The sequence below is a fragment of the Myiozetetes cayanensis genome, unplaced genomic scaffold, assembly GCF_022539395.1.
Source record: "Myiozetetes cayanensis isolate MyiCay16 unplaced genomic scaffold, myiCay2020 scf29, whole genome shotgun sequence".
Classification (NCBI taxonomy): domain Eukaryota; kingdom Metazoa; phylum Chordata; class Aves; order Passeriformes; family Tyrannidae; genus Myiozetetes; species Myiozetetes cayanensis.
In genome coordinates, this window is record NW_026087510.1 from 2,105,838 (window position 1) to 2,121,327 (window position 15,490).

General features: G+C 47.6%; 1 protein-coding gene across 6 annotated transcripts in view; it reads right to left on the reverse strand.

Annotated features, from left to right (window-relative positions):
- APLP2 (amyloid beta precursor like protein 2) overlaps window positions 1–15,490 on the reverse strand; it is a 45,063-nt gene that overhangs the window by 7,757 nt on the left and 21,816 nt on the right. For 5 of the 6 annotated variants that reach the window (XM_050322794.1, XM_050322793.1, XM_050322792.1 and 2 more), the window contains exons 3-12: window positions 14,492–14,621; window positions 11,363–11,475; window positions 9,705–9,889; window positions 8,694–8,911; window positions 6,733–6,900; window positions 4,687–4,802; window positions 4,103–4,177; window positions 2,785–2,943; window positions 2,182–2,310; window positions 227–326 (exon numbers count right to left, since the gene is read on the reverse strand). In XM_050322794.1, coding sequence (XP_050178751.1) covers window positions 227–326; window positions 2,182–2,310; window positions 2,785–2,943; window positions 4,103–4,177; window positions 4,687–4,802; window positions 6,733–6,900; window positions 8,694–8,911; window positions 9,705–9,889; window positions 11,363–11,475; window positions 14,492–14,621 — 1,393 coding nt within the window. The remainder of the gene's footprint in view (window positions 1–226; window positions 327–2,181; window positions 2,311–2,784; window positions 2,944–4,102; window positions 4,178–4,686; window positions 4,803–6,732; window positions 6,901–8,693; window positions 8,912–9,704; window positions 9,890–11,362; window positions 11,476–14,491; window positions 14,622–15,490) is intronic. The other variant, XM_050322796.1, reaches the window with a different exon arrangement.

A 15,490-nucleotide genomic window follows, 5' to 3' on the forward strand; every position in this document is an offset into this window, starting at 1 on the left:
GAGACAGCTTTGCTATTCTGAATGTTGTTGATTTTTTTTTTTAATGGAGACAGTGAGAATTCTCGGGAACAAGCTATTCTGCCTGTCTTACAAACCCCAGAGTGTCTGCCCTGAGTGCTTGTAGTCAAGGGCATCCCCCCAAAAGGAGCTACCAGTCTTTTGGGAGCCCGCTGGATACAAAAGCCTGGAGTTTTAACATGGCATATGAACTGGCACCCACACTCACCAATCTCATCCTGGATTTCTTCAGCCACATATGGTACCTTGTAGAGCAGAGACAAGCTTTGATTCATCCGCTCCTCGATCACATGGAGATGTGTCATCACCTGCAGATGCACAAGAGTGTGTTGGAGTGGGCACAGGCTGTCAGTCACTTCATGATTCTTCCCTTGCTTAATAAAATATCTACAACTGGTGGGTCTGCCATGGGACACAGGGCTATCTAGTCCATTCTCTGACTGATTTCTCCAACACATCACACTTCCCTGGAACTGGCCATCTGTGCATGTTGCTCTCAGTATTTTGGGAAGTGTAAGGGATGAGAGAGAGGATTCAGCTGACACTTGTAACCAGCTCTCCACTGGAAACACCGAAACACCACTGAGGCTGGTATTTCCCATATGCCAGACAGGGTCATAATTCATCTCCTGCAGCAGCTGCAAGTGCTTTATTAAATGGATTATCATCCCTGACTGCAAGAGAAAATACAGGCAAAGGGAGTAGACAATATTATTTATCAACTCTGGTCTCAGAACAAAGGTGCCTTTCATACCAACGGTGCCATTACATTTGTCTGACACCCACTCGCTGACAACAATGTTCTCCCTTCATCTGAGGAATACATTCTAACCCTGTGCAGGCTCCAATTGCTCCTCCCAAGCACGTTCAGTGCAGCGGTGAAGTCAGGCCTGACCTGAAGAGGGTGCTGCACAATCAGGGATCACACAGAGCTTGGAGAACATTTCATATGGGCAGCCCAACGCTGAAAAAAAAACCCCAAGGAGTTGGATGAACCTGCTTTACAGTCTGATGTGTGCCTGACCTTTAAGAGCAAGGATGAAAGCGATTTAATTTTACACGTGGCAGCTTGTCAATCAAGGGGATCGATTGAGGAGCTTAAAAGTGCAGCTGCAAAGTAAAGGGAATGGAAATTGAACGGTGCCACCCACACCCCTGGCACGTCGATCTGTTGACACTGCAGCCCTCACAATGAATTAAGGACTGCTCAGGGTTCAGTGCAAGAATACAGCTCTTTTTAATGCATTTTTCCTCAGCTTCTTTCTTCCATCTGGCAGCACTGGATGTGCTCTACTACACTGTCTCCCTGCAGCTCTCTGTTCTTTTCCCTTCTCCTTATATATCAACACATTACAAAATTCAAAGATATTCCAAAGCAGCAAATCAGCCACGAACTGGAACTGGGAAAACATTCCTAAAGCTGTGACTGGGCAGTCAGCTCTCTCTGAGCCCTTATGAACAGATCTTTCGATGTTACCAGGCCATTCTTCATTTGAATTTTGAATCACTTGGACCTTTGAGATAATCTTTTACCATTTTAAAACAAGGGAAAACAAGTATCAGTGCTTAATTCCAAAGATTTGTGGAGTATCTGTTACTGTTCTAGCCAGGTTTGAAGCAGCACATTCACACACCATTTCCTTCTACCCAGTAGAAGGAAAATTATTTTCTGCTGTTCAGGAGTACAACGTGAACTCATCAAAACAAGACTTTCTGATAAGGTTAACCACAATTATCAAGTGCTTGGAAAGGGTCATGTATTAGGCTTTGCAAACCAGGCAATAACTCTGCAGAGGCACAATTCCCACAACCCCCCAGCACAGTGAAGAACAAGCTTAATCTAATGAAAGGAACACAGACATGAGGTCTTGGAAGGTGTGAGGAAGGATGTTCAAGGAAGACCAGCCTCTCAACAAGTAATTTCATGGGTGCTTGATAAAAGGAAACACAATGTCGATACTGAACTAGTTCTAAACCCCTTGACCTGTCATTGTGGCCAAAATAAATCAGAGTTTCAGTTTTTTACAGAGTCAAGGACCAAGGAAAATTGTGCATCTGGTGAGGGGGAGGTTGCACAAGGGCAACACTGCTATAGTACCCAACAGCACAGGGCTCTCAGAGTCCTGACAGCCAGGGCTGGGTAACAATGAAACCTCCTCATACCTGGGACTTCATCTGTGCAGCCTTCTCGGGGTCCACGGCCAGCACGTGCTGGTAGTGGCGGATGGTGTGGAGCCGGTCCTTGTTCTCGGCACGGACGTAGCGCTTCAGGGCCTGCAGGATGCGGTGGGGCTGCGGAGGGGAGCAGGGAACAGCTCAAACCCACGGCACTCAAATCAGATTCACAGCTGAGAACAGCACCTCAGGTGGCAGCCTGCTTTGGGGTCGGACGGATCTGCCACCTGCACTCTCCTCTGAGATGTTTTCTTTTTAAATTACGCCTGTTTGACTCAGAACATTTTCAAATCAAGCCTGTTTGACTCAGAACACTTATTAATCAAGCCTGCTTGACTGAGAACACCATGCCTTCTGAACTGTGCCCTATGGACACCAAATAAAGTAGAGGGCTTTTTCACCAGTGAGTCAATTAGGAGACCCCACTGCCAAGTCTGCAGCACAAACTGCCACGACGGAGAAAGTTTTCCCGGGAACCTACTCCCAGTTTCTGCCCCAGCAAGTCACAGGCCACCTTCTCATCCAGACATTGCCCCATTCCACCCTAGCCAGTGCTGTCCTGCTGTAGGAATGTGTTGGAGAGCAGCTCACCCGTGGTGGGTCGGCCTGCAGGGCAGCCAGGTAGTTCTCCAGGGCGATGCGACGGCGATCGTTCAGCATCGCTTCCACGCGAGCCAGGTGAGTCTCCACAAGCTGCTGCTTCTCACTTGCTGCTTCCTTCTCCAGAGACTTCACCATGGCCTGGAAGTGCTGGGACAAAGAAAGCTGTCTGCATGAAATGCACTATGTGACCAGGGGCACCTGCTCTCACTCGGGTAACTCCTTAGAGCTACCAGTCACTGTCAAACTCCACGTCCAACCCCTTCACAGCAGTAGCAGAAGATGCTGATGCAGACTTCATCTTTGCAAATTCAACAGTGACAATTTGCCTTTCAAACTCCCCTCACAGGCCATTACAAAGGTCCGAAGGAGGAAAATGACCTTGTTGGGGGTTAGGAGATCCAGGCTGTGCTGAATGACTGACACAGTATCTTCTCTTTCCCTCAACCCCGCAGTATGGAAACAGGATTGATCCCTTCAGCCTGGAGCCATTACTTTGAATTTGCAAGGGTTTACATATTGCATAGGTGATTTTCCATCAGCACACCTTCAGATCAAATCTCTGTACATTCTGTTAGAAAGGTCACAATCCCTCCAGAAGTCATAGAATCTCCAAACCAACTACAACATATGACTAAGAGTTGTTGTGTTCCACCAGAGATGATGGACTTGCACAGAGTTCCAAACAGTGACTTACATTAAAAAATGCAGAGAGAAAACTGTGTTCCAGGATAAAATCCAAAGTGGGATGAAAAGCTGGAGTCAGTCACTTTGTTCTATATTGGGGTTTGAGGGAAATTCATATAGTTGTCACTGCCAGAAGAGCCTTCCCCTAACAATCCCACACCATGAATATCCCTGATTAACTTCACAGCCCAGCTGAACTCCCCCCAGGAGGCCTGAGATTGGCATTTTGGCAGCAAACCAGCTTTATCTGCTGTCTAAGCGGTTTTCACTAAGTCTGCCCCACCAGGAAATGTGTGTCCAGAGAGCCAGGGCTGAGTCTGACCCAGGCTCTGAGGCCACTGGGTAGGGCAAAACGGGCCAAAGGTCTGAAATTACAATTTGGCTCTGCTGTTGCTACGCTTGAAGGGCGAGATCACTTCCTACTGGTGGGTCTAGGAAAGGGCCTGGCACAGGGTCACATCATCTCCAGCTTTAAGAACAAAGAATGCAGTTGAATCAAACCTGCTCTAAAAGGCAGCTGTTGACAGAGCAGGAAGGCTGTGCTTCCATCTCAGTCATCTTTTGGCTCTCAATATTACATTCTCTCTCAGTAACTTTCCTCTTTAGGTCCTTGCACTCTTACCTGGATGAGAGTCTGCCTCTCTGCCTTGGGGAGATTTACAGCTTGGTGCTCAGCTTCCTCCCATTCCTTCTTCACCTGGACAAGAAAAGGACAGACATCAACAAGAGACAAATTTACATCTGATCTTTGCAAGCTCATTTCGCCTCCACAGGCAGATCCTGGCACAGCCTGGCCAGGTTTTGAAGGCACAACAGAGCTCTGCTGTGGGGTTTAAAAAGTTAAGCCCTCTGGGCAGTGAGCTGAGTACCCTCAATGATTCACAGAATCCCAGCATGGCTTGGGTTGGAAGAGACCTTAAAGCCAACACCCCTTCCATGGGCAGGGACACCTTCCAAGCCCTGTCCAACCTGGCCTTGGACACCTCCAGGGCTGGGGCAGCCACAGCTTCTCTGAGCAACCTGTGCCAGGGGCCTCCCCACCCTCTGACTAAAGAATTCTCCCTAACATCCAATCTCATCTAATCCCTCTCTTCCAGCGCTGCAGAAATAACAATCCAACTGCAAGAAACCCAGGGAAGGCTGGAAACTGGAAAGGAACCCTCTCCACCGTCAGCGTGCCCAGACAAACACTGGGCACACACTCACCCGGTCCATGCGGTTGTGGTGCCTGACCTCCAGCTGCTCCTTGGCCTTCTGGAAGCGGGCGTGCTCGTTGTCATCCGCTGGGGTCTCGAAGTAGACATCCACATCATCAGTGGGCACTGCTGGGACAGGGCAAGGGTCAGCAGGGCTTGGAAATGCGGGATCCTGGAGTGCAAAGGGCGGGGCGGGATCTCCACGCCTGCGTCATGAACAATCTGGCAGGTTGGGTCTACTGAGCCACCTACCAGGAGCCCAGTTTGGAGCTGCCAATTTACTGCACAACACCAGCTGTATCACCCCAAACCAGCACCTGCTCGGCCTTCCCAGTTCTGAGATGAGCACTGCTCAGCTCCAGAAACAGGGGACTTGGAGGGCAGGATAAAGAACTCCCTATCCCTTCCCTTCCACATTGGCTTTGGATGGTTTAAATGACATGCTGTGCATTAGCTGTTCACTGACAAGCTGGCTCCAGACATCATTATTATGATTAGGGAGCCTGACAATAAATCTGCACAAAACACTCCCCAGTATTTTACACTTCAAACCTACCTTCCCTACCAGATGCCCCATGCAGGACTAACAGGCAATGATATTAGACAAGACAGCGACAGAAGGAGGCTCAGTGTGACCGAGTGACTTGTCCAATACACTGGGTGGTTTGGAACTTCAAGACATCCAAATTCGACAAGGGGGGAAAAACAAAATTTCAACACAGATGAATTTCAAGCATCTGCAAAATCCACACCAGGGGCTCTGCACACTGTGTTCTGCAGTTTGGGAAGAGCTGAACCAAGCTCCTGTGCTACAGTTTTAGATACTCCACATCCCAGAGCCTTTCTGAGGGGAACTATGGCAAATATGATGCACTTTGCCTGAGGGAGGGCAGAAAGGGACAGTTAAGGCAACCTTTCATCCATGTTAGTTATTTTGGGGGGAAAATCTCCAAACATCATTGAAATAGAGCACGCTTCAGAAGAAAATTAATCTGGCACTTCAGCATGAACACAGGGGAAGAGTTTAACAAGCACCTGCATCCACCAACCTTCCCTCTAACTGGGGGAAATAATGGGAACATACAACACAGGCACTTTTGTGTGCAGAGGACAGACAGTGTCACATCACTGCCGGATTCTGGCCCTGCTCATGGCATTTCTGAACCAGGCTTGGACACAGAGAACCCTCTTCCCAACCCCAAATCCCTCTGTAACAGGACAAACTTTTGTCCCAAAAGCTCCTGACATCCGCATCTTTTCTTTCCCTGTCTGAGTCAGATCAGTCCAATCTAAAGCACTTGCATGAAGCCCATTTTGTAAACAGGATTATGGCTGTATAGTCAGGCTACCAAGCCCCAGATAACACAAAAAGCCTTTCAAAAAGGCTTTAATGGTAGCTGAAGTGGAAGTGCTGGAGTTCAACAATAAGATTAATAAGGAGGTTAAAATGTTTTTTGGTAGTTTTATCATCTGACATAAAAGCCAGTCGAAATTGGTGCCAGAAACCTCAAGCACTCAAAAAACACAGGGATTGAGTCGTGATTCATATTTCATACTGAGCTGAAAGTGGGAATCTGATTTCTGTACTATTTGTCTGATATTTTCCAAAATTAAAATAGCAACAAGATGCCTATTAGCAGGAGAACAGCGAGCAGCATCCTGCTTTCCAGGATGGTCAAACCCAGGCGTGGTAACACGACCTGCGGGAGCAAGGGCTTCCTCTCACGTGTTTTGGAAGGAAAGCCAGTCAGGAAAGGTCACAGACAGCCCCTGCTCCCTGGGTCAGACCTGAAGAGGACAGCTGAGCCCTCTGCAAGAGCTGCAAGCCAATGGGGAACACAGACAGCATATGGTGAGAGCCACTCTTCCCAGGAACCATCACCCTACGGACCTCGGGAAGCGGAGACAGGAGGAGACGGCTGCGAAGGGACAGACACCAGAACCAAAGGCAGGAGCTACAGACGGGCCCTCTCTTGCCCCAGGCAAGGAGGAGGAGACACCACACGCCAGACAGACAGTGGCCAGCTGCAAAGGGCCAGTGGGAGGCAGGACTTACTCATCTTTTTACACACAGCCATACAATACTCCTCTGACTCAAAATTGTTCCTGTTGCCTCCGCAGCCTCCATATATAAAGCGAATGCACTTTCTCTTGTTAGGGTCGAAGTACCAGCGAGGCATCACAGCCCGGCAGGGCCCTGTCAGGGCCTCCTGGGAGCAGACAGCTGTGTGGAGATGGGGGAGAACGTGAGCTGGGAGGAGCACAGGCCTTGCTCAGTGACTTACACAACGCTCTGCCTCACACCTTCCTCTGGGGCACCGGCCTCAGCAGCAGGAAATGTTTATCAGAGTCTTTCCCTGGCCTGAGGCTCAAGATCAAACATTCTGGCCAGTATTAAGGGTGCAGAATTGCTTTCAGAGGAATGACACGAATGGAGAGATTAGTTGTCTCAAAGGAGTTATTTTTCTGCACCAGAGCTTTGGAAATGTTTTCTGAGGTGCTGGGACATCAGTGGCTAGTCCAAAAGCAACACAAAGGAACAGTTATAAATATCCCTCTCCTTCCAAATCCTTCAGTGACCAAAGGGCTTCTGTCAGTTTTGGGAGGGCTTAATGTGGCCAAAGCATCCATCACAATGTCAGGGAGGTGCCTGCACGTGGTGCTTTGGAGTGAGCTGAGCAGCTCACTCTTTCTCAACATGGAGCTCTCAGTGGTGATTTCTCCTTAGCCAGGGGCTGGAACAGCAGGATCTGTTCTGCTGATGGCACAGCATTATGCCCTGGGTGCCCCAGGGGGAGATCCTCCACTGTACAAAACCAGTGTGATGGAACAGTCCATTAAAGCTTCCCAACATGCCCTGTCTGCTGCACTGTGCCTGGACAGACACTCCACATCTTACAGGGGAGGTGCAAGAGCACAGGAGAAGGCAGGCTAACCAAAAGGAATGACTGCTAGGCCAGCCTCAGTTTTTAAATCTATGCACTAAACATTAAAACTCCCATGCAGCCATGGCATGTGGATTGCTTCATGGTCAGCCAGCAACAGCAGCTGGGCTATTCTGAGGCAAGAGAACAGATATTGTGGATAAATTAGCAACTGTTTGTGGCACTTTGAGGAAAAAAGACAGTGTACCCCCAAAAGAGACACCCCAGTCATACCACTCCAAGCCTCTTTCAATACCTGCAGACCTGGACATACATGAGCTAAGCCTTGTTTCAGCAAGTAAAATCATCTGCAGCATGCTGGCATTTTACCAAAACGATGCAAGAACTGCTGGCAGTGATTCAGTGATGTGGAGCTAATTGAATTTCATTCCCCTCCTCCCTCCTCTGCAGACACTTCTACACACGGAGTATAGGACATCACACAACTGAGGCACCACTCCATCAACCCTCTCTGTGAGAGCACCTACCACTGAACCAAAGCTGCCACCAGCACAGTGCATCTCAGTAATGCACAAAGTATATATTATCACAGAGCAAAGCTGGGCCAGGCTGCTGGCTCTCCTCTGGAAGAGAAGTGTTTATGCACAGGCAGCACTCAGGATGGTCCTCACTCTTAAATAGCCAGATAGCACCTTGATGCCACCTCTGCAGAGTGTGGCCCACCACTTTTGGCTTCCTTTTTGTATAAAACACCAAGATAATCACCCCCAAACAGGGATTTTAAGCTCGTGGTGTGCCCCAAATGCCCCTTTTAAGTTTTCCAAAATTCGCAGATATGGTTTTTCTGACTCATCACTGCACCTCGGTGGAGGTGCTTGTTCAACGTGCCAAACACTGGGCTCCCTGCCAGCAGAACTGCTGTTTATCTGCAAACATATGGCCCATGCTCTAGAGAGTTAATTTCAACACTTGAAACACGAGCATCATCAGCTTTCCTCTGTTTGCTAACTTATCTGGCAAACAAAACTTCCAAGTGGCATTTATTGACTTGATCAAAACCCCACCACTGACTGACAGCCAGCAGGGATGATCCCAAGGGAGGAAGAGGCCTGGATGCTGGAATGTGTCTTACATTTCATATCGCTGCTCACTTCCTTCTCAGCCACAGCCTTGTCATTGCTGGGCTCTGTGGGGGTCTCCTCGTTGTAATCATCCACCTTGTAGCTGTCGTAGTAGTAATCACGGTCCTCCACCACGTCCTCTTCCTCCTCCCCTTCGTCATCTTCATCCTCATCCTCCTCCACAGCTGTTCCTGTGAAGTCTTCTACACCTGCCTCTGTAGGGAACTCACTGGAAGGATATGGTTAAATGAGAGGGTGAAGTTAAGGTTGGTGGTGGATGTAGCAGAATAATGATTCTCTTTCCACCTGTTCTAGAAACACCAGAGGTGGGAAAAATAAAGGTAGTGACTGTTGACTGGCCCATCACCCACAGCAATGGGACACACCTCATTTCCTTGAACTTCCCCATCAGTTCTCCTCAGGAAGTGAGAGCCTATCCCTGGGGGAGGTGCCTGTGGTAGAATCCTAGAATGGTTTGGGTTGGAAGAGACCTTAAAGCCCATCCCATGCCATGGGCAGGGACACCTTCCACCAGCCCAGGGTGCTCCAAGCCCCATCCAACCTGGCCTTGGACACTTCCAGGGATCCAGGGGCAGCCACAGCTTCTCTGGGCAACCTGTGCCAGGGCCTGCCCACCCTCACAGCCAACAATTCCTTCCCAATATCCCATCTATCCCTGCCCTCTGGCAGTGGGAAGCCATTCCCTGTGTCCTGTCCCTTCAGGCCCTTGTCCAAAGTCCTCTCAGTGCTCTTGGAGCCCCTTTAGGCACTGGAAGGGGCTCTCAGGTCTCTTCTCCAGGCTGAGCGACCCCAACTGTCTCTGTCCAAGGATGAAGGGAGAGGGGCTGCTGAATTCCTCCAGTAATAAAAAAAGTCATTTGTCCTCCTGCAAGGCTCCTTCAGGCTCAGGACACAGCTCAGAAGCACAGCAATTCTCTCAATCCTCAGCACAAGGGAGCTGCTGTGTGAAATATTCCCAAGCAACAGGTGGTACCACCTACAGCAGTAAGAAAGAACCCTACCTTTTGTAAAGGTCATAGTCTTCATCCTCCTCTTCCTCCTCCTCCTCCTCCTCCTCTTTGGACAGAGCCTCATCCACAACCTTAGTCTGAGGGCAGCACACGTACTCTGTGCCGTGGAACTGGTCCACCCCGCAGGGCAGCAGCATCCCATAACTGTGCAGGATCATCCCCTCTGTCAGACAGGCCTGAAAGGAGAGCCCAGCCACGTCAGTTCAGCCTCCTGCCTATCAGGGATCCCAAGAATGTGACCAACTGTTTACATTTTACAGCAAAAAACACAACGGTAACTCACGACCTAAGAGCGAACATCAGAGGGAAGTGGATTTGAAACTTGTAGGGCAAAAGAAATCCCCAGAAAATTCCCAGATTCGGAGTTTCCTGCCATTAATGTATCACACCCTGGCCCCAGCAAGTGCTGGTGTGTCAGCCTGGCAAAGTTCAGGAGAAACAGCTACACATTCTGTGCCAAGTCCGAGGGAGAGAGCACTTGAAAGCACCAGAAGGGCTGTTTGCTTTTCTGGGCTGGCCGTTCCACTCAGCGTTATCTCTTAAACTTTACAGGGCAGTAAGTGAATAATCGCTCAAATGGACTTTGTGTCAAGATTATTTTAACAAGCTGCAGATGAAAATCAATCAGATAATTCAAGAGAAAAAGCCAAATGCAAACTATGATCAGACATTATGTCTATACACCTCTCTCAAGTTAAGGAAATACTTTGCTTTGCCATACCCAGAGAAGAATGAAGTAAGAAAAGCTTTATTATGCACATCAGAACCCTTTTGTGCTTTGCTTTGTTACAGCAAGGATTTTAAATGAGCCAAATATTGCTGGAAAAGTTCTCCAACTACATTTAAAACAAATGATTTTTCAATTTGCTAGACATTAACAAGTTTATCCTCAATTAAAAGGCAATTCCTCTTAGTAGAGCTTTATTTAGGCAAGTCTTTGCTCACAGGATTTTAAAGAAATAGGAATTTTAACTGGAGCATCCTTAACCTCATCTTTTTCAGCACCATCACAACCAATCGTTGTGCTGCTGCTTCTACAAAATAACAAACATGTACATTTTGCCATGATCTTATTTTTACTACCCCAACTTCAAATGGGTGTGCAGAGCATTTGCAGCAGTTTAGCCAGTCAGATAAAAAAAACCAAAAAAACAAAACCAAAAAAAATCCAAAACCACGGGCTAGATTTATCCTGAGAAGATAATCCATCTCTTATGTAAAACCTCCACTAATCAGTCCCAACGAAACTCAGATTGCTCCCAGGCAAACCCTCCCCAACCAAATCCCCAGCAAGCAGCAGGTGCATTAAAGCAAAATGGGCAAGAAAAACAGGAACTATGCTGTGCCCACTGCAGCTCCCTGGAAGGAGGGATGAACCACTGGTTGAAGCAGCATCCCAGAGAGGCTGATTTCAGTTCCTAGCTCCAGGATCTGGGTAAGCCACTTAGGACAGCTTTTTCACAATAACTCAGTGGCTCCACAGGTTGTTTTGAGTCACTTGAGTACTTTTAAATGTTTATTTTCTTGCTGTCGCCTCAGTCCATTGACTGGAACACGGGAATAACAGCCCAGAGATAAACACTGCTGTGCTCCAACACTGCAAGCAGCCAAGTGCAGGCTAAATGTTGCTGCCCCAGCAGCTGCATTACCTCCTTGGCCACGGTGTGCCAGTGCTGGTGGCTCTCACACACATCCATCCGCTCCTTGTGGAAGAACCGGCACTTCTCGGGGACCAGCAGGACGTCGCTCACGAACTCACCCACTGGAAAACACACAGTGGGCACGGGTCACACCTGCCCAGAGCCACCAGCAGAGCTCCCCCAGGGCACACTCTGTGCACGTGGCTCGAAGGGTTGGAATAGCCTTAACGGGAACAGGCCACATCAGTTCTGAAAATTGAGAATCTACACAAAATCAGTCCGAATTTTCCACGGTAAAACCAGGAACAGGGGCTGATTGCTGACTCTGAGGGCAAAGCTTACACTGCAAGTTAATAAACAGTTGTTCAAGGGACTAAAAGAACTGACTGAAGAGGTTTCACTCAAGCCTTTGAAAACATTGTGTCTGCACACAGAAGTTTTCAAACCACTTAATCACCTATTTGTAAATGAGCTGCGTCACAGCAAAGCTCCTTCACACACTGCCTGCTGCTGAAACAGCTTGGAAATTTTTATATGCCCTGAGTGTTATCTGTGTTTGCAGTATCTGAGCAAGCCTGGTTTGGTTTTGTTTCCAGATGGTTTAATTCAGGATCAACTGCAGCACATTCCCTGCCTGGGACAGTCCTTAAACAAAACACGGAGGGATGGAAAAATAAAAACTGTACAGCCCAAAAGCCAGAGCACAGCCTGAGTCAGCAAATACACTGTACTGCACCCTTTGGAAAACCACAGCCTCACCAGCACCAGGAAGCTCTGGCAAATCTTTGTGCCAAAACCAGGCTTTTGCTTTTGAGGAAGATGGGAGAGAGAGAATTGGTCTGCTCTACAGACTCTCTATTAATTGGACTTAAAAGCTATTTAGCCTAAATTTCCATCATCGTTCAGTGTGGTACCAACACATGGAAAATCAGGATGAGAACTAAGTGAGCATTGCTTCCTGTTCTTAGCCCAGAAGTCCCAGCAAACACTGGGATGCAAACCATGGTATTTTCTCCAAGCTGAGGTTTTCCTTTCTTTCTTTCTTGTGGATTTAAATGCCACATTCAACAATTTTAAAATAAGGATGTGACTAGATACTCTAGATACAGAAGATCAGAAAAGATCTTCAGCCCAACTGTTTCAAAGCAACATTCCCTGTACACATGACCAGCAGCCTTAGAATTGTGTGTTAAAGCTGGAGAAAAATTTTGGAAGTCAAAGGTCTTTTCTCACAATCTCCAGGGAGCACAATTCTTTGTCCAACCAATCTTCAAGACTATCTTGTCAAAATACACTTTAAATATTTTGCACACCCAGTGTGTTTTGCAACCCCTTGGTATTGACACCAAAGGCTCATGGAGCCTTCTACAGAGAAGTTAAACAGAGTTTAGGGAGAGATTATCTGATGACAATTGAAGATAATGGAATCAACTGGCCTTCATCAACCCTTTGCAGTTCGTTACATTTTAAACTAACAGAGATGGTTATTTTCCCCATTTTCTTATCTCAAAACAGGCCAGTTAGAATTTTGAGTTAATAATCTTCTCTCCTTCCCTATCGCTCCAATAAGTTAAGTAAAAAAAGGTTAAATGCTCCTGATAAGAAAACTGAAATTGAGCAAACTTCAAAACGAAGAGATTGTGGTTCTGGGGACTGATTGCAGAAGGCTTTGGGTTCTCCTCCTCACCTTTAAAACACAATGGGGCCTTTCTCTGGTGGAGGGAAGCAGAGAGGGTTAAACATGGTGTGTTTATATCCCACCTCAAGATACAATGTGCATTAAGTTATGAAGGAAGACACAAGCAGGAATGGAAATGAAATCCCACAGTTTGACCATAATCACAGAGGAACACAAGATCCTTTCACAGCCAGCAATTTGTGGAGTGCTAAAGGAGAAGGTGCTTTGTAGGTGTGGACTCCTGACTTGCAGCTTGGGTCTGAAGAGCAGAGCTGCCTGCCAGGCTGGGCTGTGCAAGCCAAGCACTCTGTGAGAGACACTGAGGAAAAACCTGAACACACAGTTTAATGCTTCATCACATTTTAGGGCAGCGTCACTACAATCAGCTTATTTTTCAGCTGGAGAATAGGCTTGGGGGAGGATTATTTCTGAAAGAGATGACTCCTTATAAATCCAGGGATCTTACTTTCATCCTTATTTCCATCAGAAGTTCTCCATATAATCAGCTGGGTTTGGTTGCTTCCCAAACCTGAATTCCCACATCCATAAAGACAAGCACCTCTCTCCCAGGATGTGCCCACGTTAAATTTCACGTTTAATGAAGTGCTTTATGATTGCACAGTGGAAGGTATGAAACACAGGACAAAGCACCCACATGGTTCTGCAGGTTTGCTGATGTCAAATCCCACGTTAACCCGAGATATGGATATCAACCATGAAAACTGGTTCCCTGTGAATGCTCCCAGCAATCAGACTCTCCCAAAACTTCTTACAAAACAAGTCTTTTCCAGGGGGAGACTGAAAAGAAACTCAGGCAGCTGGGACCAAGCTCAGCCCTGAGCACACCCACGGAGCAGTGCAGCATCAGAACCACCCCTGGGTCAGAGGGCACAGGTGAACAGTCACACACACTGCCTGGCTGGGGACATTCTGCAAGGCACCATCCAGTCCATCACAGCTTATCTCCTGCTCTTTCCCAGTTGGAAGTGGGGACATGGGATACAGCTGCAAGAAGCAAGGCCTCTTTGAAACAGCAAAGTTTAAATATAGTCATTGACACACAACAGAGTCTCTTGCCAAGACCGTAGCTGGGAGCCTGAGCACACTGAGCACTGAAGTCTCCAAGGCAACAAAATATTAAAGCTCCACAAAAATAGGATCAGAGCATTGAAGCCCAGTGTCTTTGTGATACTCAGATACAATAGCCTTCAGGTTTTTATGGCAGTTGCAGAGAGAATGGGAATTTCTTTCCTGTGCCAGGCACCATTATCCCACCACAGCTGTTACTGGGCTGTTGATCTGCTCCAGAAAGGCAGAGCTCCATCTTATGGAAAGGAAAACCTGGAAGCTGGATGGGGAAACGGCAACCTGACAAGAGAGAACCCTTAGGAACTGAGCTGTTCCTGGGAGGAACTGCTTGCTCCTCCCTCAAAAAGCAAAGTTTTCCCCCCAGCACTCACCCAGGCACTTGAAGGGCACCACGATGTGGGTGTGGTCCTTGCACTGCTTCTTCCCATGCTTGCACCAGCTGTCGATGCTCACGGGCTGGTTGGCTTCCACCACGTTGGTGATCTGCAGGTCTGGGTACATCTGTTAACAACACACACACAGAGGTTTCCCTCCAGAAAGGGCACAGAATGTGCAAAGCAGCTCCTACCAGGAGTGGTGAGGCTGATTCTTTACACAGAAACAAGCTCAGGTTTGCACATGGACACACACCCCCCCCTCTTCTCTAGATCAAAATTGGGACAGCTGAAGACATAAAAAAGCTCCCAGCTGTCTGTCACACAGAGCTTGAGAAAGGAAATCTGTCATCACTTCTGTGAGGCAGGAGAAAGCCAGGTCAGGGGCAAGAACCCTCCCTGGCACTGAGCTGAGGGGTCTGGCTTTGCAGGCAGTGGAGGAGTACCTGGGTTTGGAGGAGATTTATCTGTTCCATTCTTTCTGGTGCAGTGCAAAACGCCCTGGAAGAGGGCAATCACCAACAAATAGGGTTTAGTGGCATCTTCAGACTGTCTCATCTCTTGTCAAGCCAACATGCACCCACCTCCTGAGGTTTCCTCGTGCCTGCCCCGTTTATGATGTATTCATTTGACCCTTATGTCCTGCTTGAGCTCTCAAGTCCAGACTTGACTTAAATTTAGGCTTCTAGTACATAAACCAAATGCAGCCCCAGTTACATCAGCCTTGTAAAGCAGTTTTAAAAGTTTTCCAGTCCACACATGGTGCATTCTGTCCCTTTCCCATTAAACAAAAATTACATTCTTTGTGGTATTTTATGAGCCTGACACCTCAGAGGAGCAATTAAAGACACTTATCAAGGCCAGGATGTTACAGCATATCTGGAGCACAGTGAAAGTGGACCATATCTTTTGCAATAAAGTATAGAGAGCTTAAAATACTGTCAACATTTTAATGAAAATTTTCTTTCTAATATTCTGGCTGATACGAACATGTCA